At 40.1% G+C, this 13,511-nt stretch overlaps 1 protein-coding gene across 1 annotated transcript in view; it reads left to right on the top strand.

Moving 5' to 3' along the window:
- Window positions 1-1,859: 1,859 nt before the first annotated feature.
- The window catches only part of PLB1 (phospholipase B1), a 120,827-nt gene continuing 109,175 nt past the window's right edge, over window positions 1,860-13,511 (top strand). The window contains exon 1 of the mRNA XM_044261845.1: window positions 1,860-2,088. Within this exon, the coding sequence (XP_044117780.1) occupies window positions 1,860-2,088 (229 nt within the window). The remainder of the gene's footprint in view (window positions 2,089-13,511) is intronic.

Genomic DNA, 13,511 nt, shown 5'->3' with positions numbered 1-13,511 from the left:
GGTGGAAGGAGGGCGCCTGGGTGGCTCAGTGGGTTAAGCCTCTGCCTTCGGCTCAGGTCATGATCTCAGGGTCCTGGGATCGAGTCCCGCATCGGGCTCTCTGCTCAGCAGGAAGCCTGCTTCTCTCTCTCTCTCTGCCTGCCTCTCTGACTGCTTGTGATCTCTGTCTGTCAAATAAATAAAACCTTTAAAAAAAAAAAAGGTGGAAGGAGATGTACTGATTGTAAAGCCGAGCTATTTTTCTTTACTCTTCTTTTTTTAAAGATCTTTTTTATTTATTTGACAGAGAGAGAGAGAGATAGTGGGATCAGCAGGCAGTGAAAGAAGCAGGCTCCCCATAGAGCAGACAGCCCGATGTGGGGCTCGATCCCAGGACCCTGGGATCATGACCTGAGCCCAATGCAGATGCCTTACCATCTGAGCCACCTGGGTGCCCCAAGACAGCCTAATTCTGCCCAATTCCCATGATGTGTCCCACCCTACCTCTAACTGGCCCAAGCTGAGTGGGGAACATTGACCTTTCATTCAATCCATGTAGGTTCAGGGATACTCCTCAAAGCTGCTGGTGGCATTGAGGGACTTCTGCCATCCTTAGTAGTGGGACAGTAGCTCTGAGCTTTGGGTTTCTTGTTGAGCTGGTGAGCAGTTGGTGAAGATAACAAGTGTCCTAGGTTCAGGAGCTTCGTGCCTGAATGGCCCTTGCAAGCCCCTCTGTGAGTATATCTCCCTCTTACTTTTCTGCATGTATTGCTCTCTTCCAGGCTCTGGACCCAGGCCATAGCCAGCCAGGCCCATCGAGGCAGTGCCCACACACGTCTGGTGTGATCTGAGCCCTCTGCGCAGCTCTGAGGCTGAGGTTTTGGCATGGCCCAATCAGTGGTTACCCACAAGTCACATTTTATTGAGCAGATGACAAAGGAGGGCAACATCTTAATGTCACAGAGCCAGGAATGAAGGGCCGCCCACTTAGATTTCACTTTGTACTCAACACAACCAACCTCTAACTGTGATTTGAAACATACTGAAAAAATGTCAGCAGATCGAGACCCGAGGTTGAACAATAGAAACCAGCTCCAGACTCCTAGCTGGAGCTCAGAAGTCTGACTCTCGGCCTTGCTGCCATTAACAGTGGCCAAAATGCAAGGATGATTTAAATATATTTGTCCATATTATCCAAAGGCAAATGTTACTTGATATTTGTGGAAAATATTTGAATTTCACTCCCGAGGTATTTTGGCACCCGGGCTCTAAATTCCAACTCTGCCTGCCTGGTTTAGACCCTGCCTGGCATTTCAAATTCAATTGCCTGAAGCAAAATGCTAATACTGTCAGATGAGTTCCAGTGGCTCACCTCTCTGGCTTGCATCTCTCCATTCCACGTGCAGACAATGGATGTGTGACATGCACATCCGTCCAACACTCCTGCCACCCATGGCTTTGGAGGCGGGACCAGAAAACTCTGGATCATGCAGACCAGGGAACCCAGCTGTGCTCCTCAGACACTGGGGAACACATTTCACACCAAGAGATGTCACATTCAAGGGGACTTTATGGTTTACAGTTGTTACAAAGTACTTTCACTCCATTTATGGCTTTTATTTCCCTAGCTTACAGCTGAGAAGCTAAAGACCCCATTAAGGGACTCACTCAAGCTATTGTCAATCTGGGATTCCAGCCCTGTATTTCCAATCCCAGGCTCCTTCCAGCAGGCCAGAGCCCCAACCCTGGAGAGTTTTGGACATCTACGATCCTGGGATGCCATACAAAGGGGAGCTGTGGGGTCCTAGCCCTTTTGGTGCCTTTGTCTAGGACATGCTACCCATCCTTGACCTATCTACTTTGAGAAATCTTCCGCCTAAATGTTAATATTTATCATTTACAGCCCGCCACTGTCCCCTTACAAAGGTGAACACAGTAAAATTTATGACAGGCACGCTATCAGACCACAGAGGAGCATAAAACACGGGGAAGAGTGGCAGTCTCCATCTGCGCAAGTGATCCATCCAAGGCTGGGACACAGGGAGGATCCTGGCATGGGTCTGCAGCCACGCATCTTCCTCCTGGGGCTGCTACTGCTTCTGGGCCAAGGTAAGTCTGCCTTTTGCTCAGAGGGCAAGCGATAGGTCAGCCTGCTGGTGTCCCATGTTGGTTGGGCACAGAGCTTGAGAGAGGAGTAGATCTTTTTCATGAGCACAAAACACAGTTTAGAAGCAGGCAGGCTGGAATGCTGAGGTTCAAGTGCCCACGGCTGCGGGGCAAGAGGCATGTCTGGGGCTAGGGGAGGAGTGCTGATGGCCTAGAGCTCCGTGGTGCAGAAAAAAGTCATAGGTGCAGGGAGCTACAAAGAACTGGGTTCTAGTTCTCCATGCTGTGTGGCCTTGGGCAAGCTCTAGCTCCCTGGACCTTGATTTCATCTCATCCTTAAAAAGAGGACACTACTATTTATGGGCTTTGCGTTGTTTTCGCTAAAAGGCAGGTCTCAGGATGATGAACTGGAAAGGATGGCCCACATTCTTTAGTGTTCCTGACCCTGATTGAATGAGTGGGCTCCGAGTCAGAGCTCTGAGTTCCTTCTGAGCTAATGACTCAGGGAAGAGTCTGCCTCTGTCACATTCTTCTCTGCCTCTCTTCTCCTGACCCCTACCTAGCTCATCCTTCTTTGTTTGGAAAGCCATAAAGATGATTTTTCACCGTCTCCAAATGAGACATCTGGGCCCAGAATGGGAGAGAACTTGCTCTCAAGCCCCCAGAAGCCTGGCTGGGGTCCACGCACCCTCTCTGATTGGGGGGGAGGTGAGGTGAGGTGGGAGGGGTGTGTAAAGGTCAGTGAATGACGTGCAGGGGTGTGGAGTGCCAGGCTGGGTGGGTGGGGGGTGCTTGGTGGGGAGAATGATAAGGCCTGCCATGCTCAATGAACAGGCTGATTGTATTTTCCTGGTTGCTAAATGAGGCTGAGCTTTTTTTGATCATTTAAATTCCTCTTCTGTGAAGTGCCTGTTCAGGCATGTTTCCTATTTTCCTATGGGTTTTTCTTTCTACCCCTTGATTTTTTTTTGGTTTTTCATCCAGGTTGTGCACTTGCTCTTTGAGGGCGATGGGTACAGTAAACATATTCTGAAACTTGTCTTTCTTTTCTCTTCATGGAGACTTTAGATAAGCAAAATTCTGAATTTGGGGGAGGTTAATGATGACGACCCAAATGAGAACAAATGGAGAGGATTCAGAGGTTGCTGAAGCAGGGGAGTCGGCCACCATCACTCGAGTCTGGAGGAGACTTTAAGGCAGGCAGGGGAGTGGGAAAGCTTATAGTGAAAAAGGGAAGACCTCGGGTGTGTTCTGATTAGAAGCTGTGGCCGTGGGGAAGCCAGAAGTAGGATGAGAAGCCAGGCATCTTATGTGATTGGTTTGGGAAACATATTTGGCTTTCTCTGGCCCTGAGTTGGAAGCAGGGACAAAAAGGAGGGACACTGGAATCACTGTGCTAGGCTGCTGGCTACAGGGATGGCCATTGGTCTGCTTGGTATTCAATCTCTCTGTTTCTAAAGTTTTTAATCTTCTGCTCTGGTTTCACTTCAGATCCATAAATATTTCACATTTTACTAAAAGCCTTTCATCTTTTCCTTCATGGTTTGTACCCTTTTTGTCTTATTTAGGAACTCCTTTCCTTCCTTGCAGTTCTGACGATTTTTTCCTATTATTTCCTTCTAAAAATTTGTAAATTTGCTTTTCTCATTTGGGTAACTTTAGTACATCTGGGGTTGGTTTTTGTGACTAGTAGAAGAGAGGAACCTAATTTTACAGTTTTCTTCCCATGAAAGTATGTAGTTGTCCCAGGGCCATTTATGGAGAAGTTCATTGTTTCCTTACTGCTGTGAGGAGCCCCCTCTGTTTCTATACAGGGAGCTTGGATTTGCTTGTATCCGTATCAGAACTTGGCTTTATCTGTCCATCTGTCCATCCCTGTGCCAATAGCAGCTTGTCGTAATTCTACAGCTTTATAGTAAGTTCTGTTATTTGGGGAAACAGGTCTTTGTAGTTTTTCTTCTTAGAAATGACTTTAAACTTCCATATAAATTTTACTATCTGTCACTTTTTACCCCCCAAAAAACCTTGTTGGGCTTTTGATTGAAATTGCTTTGCATTCCATGAATCAGGTTGGAGAAAGCAAACATCTTTACATGACTGAGCCTACCAAACCAAGAACACGTTTAGATCAATCTTCTTTATTGCGCCTCAAAGTTTTGTAGTTTCTTTGGCGAGGTCTTGTATTCATTTGGTTTAATTTATTCTTAGGCATATGATATTTTGTTGTGTGATAGGTAGATTTTTAAATTTTTATTTTGCAAATGTTTATTATTGGCATACAGAAGTGATTTTTTATGTATTAATTTTGAACCTGATTAAATTTTTATTAATTTCAACAAGTTATCTGTATATTCTTTTGGATTTTCCCTATAGTTGGTCCTGACAGGAATGACAGTTTTGTTGCTCTCTTTTCTATCTATGTAACTTTTTTTTTCCTTTCTGTGCTGCCTCCACTACAACTTTTCATGGAAGTGATGCTAATTCCCAAGTTCAAAATGAAAGTGTTTAATGTTTTGACAGTATGTGTAAATGTCTGCTATCGGCTTTTCTGTAGATACTCTTTATGAGATTAAGAAGATCTATTTTATTAGGGGCGCCTGGGTGGCTCAGTGGGTTAAGCCACTGCCTTTGGCTCAGGTCATGATCTCAGGGTCCTGGAATCGAGTCCCACATCGGGCTCTCTGCTCAGCAGGGGGCCTGCTTCCCTTCCTCTCTCTCTGCCTGCCTCTCTGCCTACTTGTGATCTCTCTCTGTCAAATAAATAAATAAAATATTTTTAAAAAAATCATGATTGGGTATTGATTTTATCTAATACTTTTTATGCACTTTTTCTGAGATGATTATGTGATTGACTCCTTTAAACATGTTAATGTGATAAGTTAATTGACTTCTTTATTATTTTGTTGATGTGTTCTGTCATTACTTACAAGATTCACGTGAAGACCACAGATTGCATTTACTTGTCCTGCCTTTTCCACCTCTTTTAATCTAGAACAGTTCTTTAGCCTTTGGTTGGTTTGTTCTTTTGTGTCACTGAAAATTTTAGGCTGGCTTTTTGTGTATGTGCATTTCAATTTGGATTTATCCAAGTTATTTCTTTATTGCTGGGATCAGATTAAACTCTTTGTGCAGAAATACAAAATAAGTCATGTTGTGTCCTTGATACCACTGGGAGATACATGTGATATTGGTAAATGCCCTATTTGGGTGACATTAAATTTGGTAATTTGGTTCAAGTGTGTTTGCCTCATTTCTGCCTTGTAAAGGTGCCTTCCTTCATGTGATTTATAAGTTATTTGTAAGGAGATACTGTGATACTCTGTGACTGTTCTTATATTCCATGGTTTTCCCATCACTGATGATTCTTGCCTGAATTGATTACTGCCAGTGTGATTGTAGAATGGTGATTTACAAATATCTCTCATTCCTCCTAATATTGTTAGTTGGCACTTCCCGATTTAAAAAAAAAAAATTTCTATTCTCCATCTCACTGTCTTTATCTTTTCAAAATAGAAGATAAATTTTTATCTTTTTAATATATAATGCATTTATGGATTCTCTTATTAATCAGAGTACTATAATCCACTCATGTCATTATTGATTTTGATGGTCAAGTAATTATGGATTTGGCCAGCAAGTCCCCTTCACATGGCCTCCTCTTCCCCCATCCATTATTTTAAAGCACATTTTAGCTTTATGAAACAAACTAGTCCAATGAATCTTATATTTTTCCTTTCTCAGCCACACAATTAGTCATTTCTTCAAGGTTCCGATTGTTGGGGGATTTTATTTAGAAACCAAGATCTAGGTGATAGGGGTGGTTCATTGCTGCTGGAATGTCATTATGTCCAAGTTTACTCAGTGAACATAGCTAGAAAGTACAGTTTTCTTTTTAAAATATGTATACACCAAAAATACAAAGGTAGTGATCCGAAGGGGTGCCTGTACCCCAATGTTTATTGCAGCAATGTCCACAATAGCCAAATTATAGAAAGAGCCCAGATGTCCATTGACAGATGAATGGATAAAGATGTGGTGTATATATAACTACATATGTATATGTATATATACAAATATATACATCTATACATAAAGATATATATACACACACACAATGAAGTACTACTCAGCCATCAAAAATGAAATCTTGCCATTTGCAATGATGTGGATAGAACTAGAGGGTATTATGCTAAGTGAAATAAGTCAATCAGAGAAAGATAATTATCATATGATCTCACTGATATGTGGAATTTAAGAAACAAAACGGGATTGTAGGGGAAGACAGGAAAAAAGTACAAGATGTAACCAGAGAGGGAGACAAACCAGAGATTAAGATTAAGATTAAGAGAGACTCTTAGTCATAGGAAACAAACTGAGGGTTGTGAGAGGGGAGGGGGTGGGGGATGGGATAATTAGGTGATAGACATTAAGAAGATCATGTGGTATAATGGGCACTGGGTATTATGTAAGACTGATGAATCATTGACCTCTGAAACCAATAATACATTATATGTTAGTTAATTGAATTTAAACTTTTAAGAAAGGAAAAAAAATAAATGTATATAGATTATCTCTAACTTCACTTAGAGTTGGACTTTTATCTCCTTCCCCCATTTCAGATTGGTTTTGTCCTTCTCCCACAGTGCAAACTAAGGTTACAAAAACATCAGTAAATCTATTCATTTACTGAGTCCTATGATGCACACAGCATAACATATGAATCGCTCTAGCAACAGGGGCACCTGGGTGGCCCAGTCAGTTGGGTGTCCAACTCTTGATTTCAGCCCAAATCTTAATCTCAGGATCATGAGTTCAAAGCCCCACATTGGGTTCCCCACTGGGCATGGAGCCTACTTTAAGGAAAAAAAAAAAAAAAAAAAGAATTGCTCTAACAATAGCACCGCCACAATTTCTTTACCATTCTTTTGTCCTTTGAATACATCCCATTCAGGGTGTATAATCAAACTACTTGCTCAAAATCACTTGGGTTAATTCTTTTTCTTTTGTTCTCTCTGTATGGTTTTGCCATCTCTTTGACATATAGCTAGGTTTGTCCCTGTTTATATTCAGTTAAAGGGTTTCTCCCATTTTTATTGATTTTACCTTATTTTTTTGAATATATAAAGCATTGTTCTGACTTTTGAACCGTGTTAATGTAAAAAAATATACTTGAAGTACCATCCCTTTCTCTAGCCCTTCCCTCTATCTCATTTCCACCTATTCTTGTACGTAAGCAATTTCATTATTTTCATATTCTTTCTATATTTTTTTGCAAATAAACTTTCTTATTTTTTTCCTTCTTGCACAAATGATAATCTATTATACACTTTCTTGCATCTTAATTTTCTTCACTTAATATATTCTGAAATTCTATCATATTCATTCAGATATTTTTCATTTTTTTCCAAGTGTAGAATATTCCATTATTACCATATATTCAATGAACCTCCTAATGTAGGCATTAGGTTGATTCCAATATTGTGTTATTATAAGTAGTGTTGTTATGAACAATCGTGTGCATGTCTTTTTCATGTTGTTGGTGGTATAGTTTAGTTTAAGTTCCTACAACTGGAATTTCTGGGTCAAAGGGTAAATACACATAGTTTTGTTAGGTATCATCAAATTTCTCTCCATAAGGATTGTACCATTTTTACATTCACATCAGCAATATATGTGAAAATGCCTTCTTCCCCAATAGTTTGACAATGAAGTATATAGCCAAGCTTTAGAATTTTTGCTAAGGTTACAGGTAAAAATGATATTTTAATTTAAATTTCTCTGTTAACAAATGAAGTTGAATATCTTTTCATATTTTTATTTTTAAAGATTTTATTTATTTATTTGTCAGAGAGAAAGGGAGAGCACAAGCAGGGGGAGAGAGGGCAGAGGAAGAAGCAAGGACACGCCCCCAAGCAAGGACCTATCCCCCCAATGCAGGGCTCAATCCCACGACCCTGGGATCATGACCTGAGCTGAAGGCAGATGTTTAACTAACTGAGGTACCCAAGTGTCCCTTTTTTCATATTTTTAAAGATCACGTGGTTTCAGGTTAAAAACAAAACAAAACAAAACAAAAAACCACAAAACAATGCAAAAGGGTAAGAAGTCCCGGTGAGCTAACACTTTTCAAGACTCTGCTTGCAATGTGTTTGATAATGTCCCATTATGAGGCTCCTGGGTGGCTCACTCAGTTAACATTCCCAGTCTTGATTTCAGCTCAGGTCATGAGCTTAAGATCCCCGGACTGAGCCCAGTCTACGGCTCTGTGATGAGTGCGGAACCTGCTTAAGATTCTCCTTCCTTCTGTCTCTGCCCCACTCCACCCCTGCTTGCTTGCACCCCTGCATGCTCGTGTTCTCCCTCAATAAATTAATTACTTAAATACAATATATAAATAAAATAAAGTACTATTTGATAATGTCCCATTGACCAAAGCGATTCATGTGGCCAATCCCAGATTTAAGTAGGGGAGAAACAGACTTTCCCTCTTGTTGGAAACAGCAGCAAGGTTACATTGCAAAGCGACATGCGTTCAAGGATAGGAGGAATTTATGGCCATTTTGCAATCTACTTCACTTACCTTCATTGCTCTTTTCTTCAGGGTTTTTAATACCTCTTTTTGCATGTTTAAACAAACATTTGTTTAATATCCATATCATGTGGATATGAATCCATATCCACATGATATCCATATCATGTGGATAAACATCCACATGAGCTCCAGATTCAATTTGCCTAACTTTGGAAAAAGAAAAATCCATTGGTATTTTTATTGAAATTGCCTTAAATTTGTAAAGTGGAACTAAGCTTATTCAGAAGTACCTAATTTTTTCATTATTATTTTTTTTCTCTTCCACTATACTTCTAACTGGACCAGCTCATTTGTGGATCTATACAAAGGCTTTTACTTTTCATATATTAATTTTATACTTTCTATCTTGCTAAATTATTATACTGTTGAATTAGTTTTATCATTAATTCTCTGGAGCAGGTATACACCCATATCACCAACAGTAGAGATAGTTTTCCTTCTCTTCCAATTCTTCTGCCTTTATGTATTTTTTCCTGATTGCACTGGCTTATATTTCAATACAGAGTTAAGTAGCAATGGTGATGGGGGGGATTCTCACCTTGTTACTAACCTTAGTAGGAAGCAAATGTTTCCCTGTTCAGTTGGATGGAGGCCTTTGGGAAACATACATACATACATACATACACGTATATGTGTTTGTGTGTGTTCACATTAACGAAGTATCCATAAATTTCCTTGAGTATTTATTTATGTCAGGAAAGGAAAGAATGTTAAAGTTTGTTGAAAGTCTTTTCAATGTTTATGGAAATAAGCATATTTCCTCCCTTAGATTTATTATTATTTTGAATTATGTTACTAGATTTGCTAATATTGAGCCATTCGTGCTTTCCTGGAATAAAATCAAGTTGGTCATGGTGTATTTTGTCTTCATGTACCATTGACCCTAGAGTAACATGAATTTGAACCACTTGGGTCCACTTATTAAAATTTCTTTAGATACACTTTTGGAAAAATTTTTGGAGATTTGCAACAATTTGAAAAAACAGACAAAGCACACAGCCTAGGAATAACAAAGACATTAGGAACAAGTTCAGAATGTCATGAATGCATGAGTTATATGTAGATACTAGTCTATTTTATCACTTACTACCACTAAAATATATATAAATCTATTATAAAAAGTTAAAAATTATCAAAACTTACAGACCATACATTATCTTTTCATTCTTGATGTCTGTTATTTGTAAGACCTACACCATCTGCAGTGTTTCATATCCTCTAAGCCAATATTGATGAAGGTACTGCCAGATGATTCATCTTGTAAACAGATGATGTCAACTTATGGTATTGATAAACACTGTACAGTTCTTTAAACTTATTTTCCCTTCCTTATTTTAACATTTGCTTTTTTAAATTATTTTTTTAAGATTTTATTTTTATTTGACAGAGAGAGAAAGAGAAAGCACAAGCAAGCGGTAGGGGGAGAGGGAGAGAGAGAAACAGCCTCCTCACTGAGCAGGGAGCCCGATGCAGGACTTGATCCCAGGATCCTCAGATCATGACCTGAGCCGAAGGTGGACACTTAACCAACTGAGCCACGCAGGTGCTCCTTAACATTTGCTTTTCTCAAGCTTACTTTATTACAAAAATACAGTATAGAATACATATAAAATATGTTAGTTGACTATATTTTTGGTAGGACTTCTGGTCAATAGTAGGTGATTAGTAGTAAATTTGGGGGGGAATCAAAAATTATACATGGATTTCTATCTGTGTGGAGGGTCCTTTTCCCAACCCCCACATTGCACACAGGTCAACTACAATGTTGGATTTAACGTGCTAACATTTGTGTAGGATTTTTTTTTTTCTTATGTGTTCATGAGTGAAATTGAAGGGTCATTTCTTTTCTCTCTCCTCCTTTGTTGATTTTGGTACCAGTGTCGTACAGTCTCATAAAATACTTTGGGAGTGTTCCTATTTGTCTGTCTTGAATAGATTTTAATATGAATGGAATGAGGGGCACCTGGGTGCCTCAGTTGGGAGATCATGTGACTCCTGCTCTCCAGGTTGTGAGTTTGACCCCATGTTGAGGGTAGAGTTTACTTAAAGAATTTATTCCATAAGAATTTCTTTTTCTTGGCAGTAGAACTCACCAATAAGGTCGTCTGGGCCTGGAATACTATTTTTTGCTCGATTTTTGACTACTGACTCAATTTTTAAATGGTTATAGAATTCATATCTTTTATTTCTTATAAATGTGTTTTAGAAAGTTTTGATTTTCTAGGACTGTGTCCATTTCAAGTAAATTTTCAAGTTTTTTGCATGAATTGATGAGGATTTCTGTTGTTATCTCTTTGATACCTGTAGCTTCTGTCGTCATGCCCCCTTTTTGTTTCCAATACTGGCTATTTGTGACTTCTTCCTTTTTCTTTAATTCATCTTGTCATAGGCTTGTCTGCCTTATTCATTTTTTCAGAGAACTAATTTTTGGCTTTGTTGATCTTCTATATCATAGTTGTCCGGTGCTACAGAGCAAATTACCTTAAATCTTATTGACGAATGGCAACCATTTTATTTGCTCACAATTCAGTGGATCTATAATTTGGAAAGACCTCAGCTGGGGTATCTTGTCCCTGTATCATATGGTATTGTGTGGGACTGACATGGAGGGTATAAAATGACATGTCTGAGGACTTGGTACTGGAATGTCCTTGTGCTTCCCCACATGGCCTTCCTATAAGGACAGCTGGGCTTCTGTACCTGGTGACTCAGGGCCTCAGATGAGCAAAAAGAGAAGCCACAGGACCTCTTCATGCCTAGGCCCTAGAGTCACTGCTGCTGATTCTATTGGTCAGTCAGGTTTCAGGGTCAGCCTAGATACAAGGGGAAGGAAATAGACTTCACCTCTTGGGAGGAATGGCGAAAGTTACATTGCCAAGGGGCATGCAGGATAGGAGGAAATGTCATGGCCATCTTTGGAAAAATAGACCACAGTCTATGTTTCCTATGTCATTAATTTCTGTGAATTAATCTTGCTTGGCATTTATAATATATTTTGAGTCTATGGCTTGATATATTTTATAAATTTTAAAAATTCTCAGCGGGTATCTCTTAAAATATTGCTTCTATACCATTATTTCTGTCTTCTGTAATGTCAATTAAATGTTTGTTTGGTTTTCTGTATATACCATGTCTCTTAGCCCCTTGTCCAACTATACCATCTTTTTTTCTTTCTGTGCTGCATTCTAAATAATTTGTTCTGACACATGCCCTAATTTATTCATTCTCTCAGTTGTGTCCAATTTGCCATTAAGCCCGGATCATTGAAGATTTTGAAAACTGATTTTATTTTTCAAATTTAATTTACATTTAGTTCTTGCCAAATTTACGGTGTTACTTTTAAAAATAATTTTGTATTCCCATAAATATCAAGTTTTCTTTTTTTTTAAAATAGTAGTTTTATAATTTTGGTCTGATCATTTCAGTATCCAAAGTTTTGGATTTGTTTCTGCTTTTTTTTTTTTTTTTCCTCCTGCTAAATCTTGCTCCTGCATACCTTGTTTCTTTCTGTGTTTAGTTATTTTTTATTGTGTGCTGCTCAGACTCCTCCAAAAGTTATATGTGAGACTCAGATGAAGACAAGACGCCTATCTCCAGAACCTATGTAAATGTCATTCTGGTGGGCACTGGAGACATTGACATTTGAGGATCCCTTCAAACTAAACTCCCAGTGTGAGTTTCCCTAGAAGAGCAGTCAAGCCCCACTCTAACCACTGTCCATATATAACCGCTTTCCTATAAGAGGGATAGACTATGGTCTTCATTTTACAGATGAGACAACTGAGACTCAGAAATTAACTAACTTCCCCCAAGGTGATCTAACTCTAAGTACAGGAGCTGGAATTCAGTCCTAAGCCAGGGCTTCTCCCCACCACCCTGCATTACAGGCCTAAGGGAGGGAAGAATCATAATTTGGCTTTTATTTAAGCTTTGAATGGGCTAGACCAACAACACACATGGAAACAGGTTCCTGTTCTGAAAGTTCGGGTGTGTAAAACTGAAACAGCATTATCTCAAAACTGTAGTTGGCAAGAAATCACTGCAGCTAATAAAGCACGATTTTTGCTAGAATTTCATTGTCCTGGAATGGGTCAGCAGTTCCCGGGGAGACTGTCAGGCTGGGGAATGAAAACTCACTGCCTTGGTATGCACCCACGCCAGGCCTGTTGCTGTCAAGCCAAAGGTGGGAGTTGGGTGAACCCATCTTGTGAGGGTATTAGAACCCTCACAAGATGGCTTTACCGTATTGGAACAGGTAAAGCTAGTCAGCGCTTGTCTTACAGGGGCCTGGAGTCCTTCCTGGAGGTTGTCAGTCCAGCCTTCCAGACATACTCCAAATAAGAGTAGAAAGCAACACTGGAGAAATTTCTGGTAGCCAGCTTCTTTGGTTATTGAGGAGAGAGGTTAGAGACTTGCTAGAATCCCTTACTGAGGTGGTGACCCAGCCATCCCCAGAACTCAGGCGTCAGACTCTCTCTTCCAGCAGATACCTCAGTCCCCATCCCTATCCCCTGCCCCAAACCCCACTCACTTTCCTCTAAATCCCTGCTCTGAGCAGCACACCCCGGCTTAGGCGTTTTCTGGGGGGGCGGGGGGCATCTCAGGAGTCCTCCTTTCCCAGGATGTCATCTGTACCTTGTAGATTTTTAGGACTTTATTGTCAATCATCCTTTTCATCAAGTTGCATTCTTGCTACTGTCAGTGAGGCGCCTGAGCAGCCTTCCAGGAACCTGAGCTGAGCTAAGCCAGGCTGGTAGTTGATAAACCAAAGGAAGGAACCCTCTGGAGACAGACAGAACTGATTTGCATAAAATCACTGGAGAATTAAGCACCA

This window comes from Neovison vison, chromosome 8 (assembly GCF_020171115.1).
Source record: "Neovison vison isolate M4711 chromosome 8, ASM_NN_V1, whole genome shotgun sequence".
In the NCBI taxonomy this organism is placed as follows: domain Eukaryota; kingdom Metazoa; phylum Chordata; class Mammalia; order Carnivora; family Mustelidae; genus Neogale; species Neogale vison.
The sequence above is the reverse complement of the archived record's forward strand: the minus strand, read 5'-3'. Positions and strand labels throughout refer to the sequence as shown.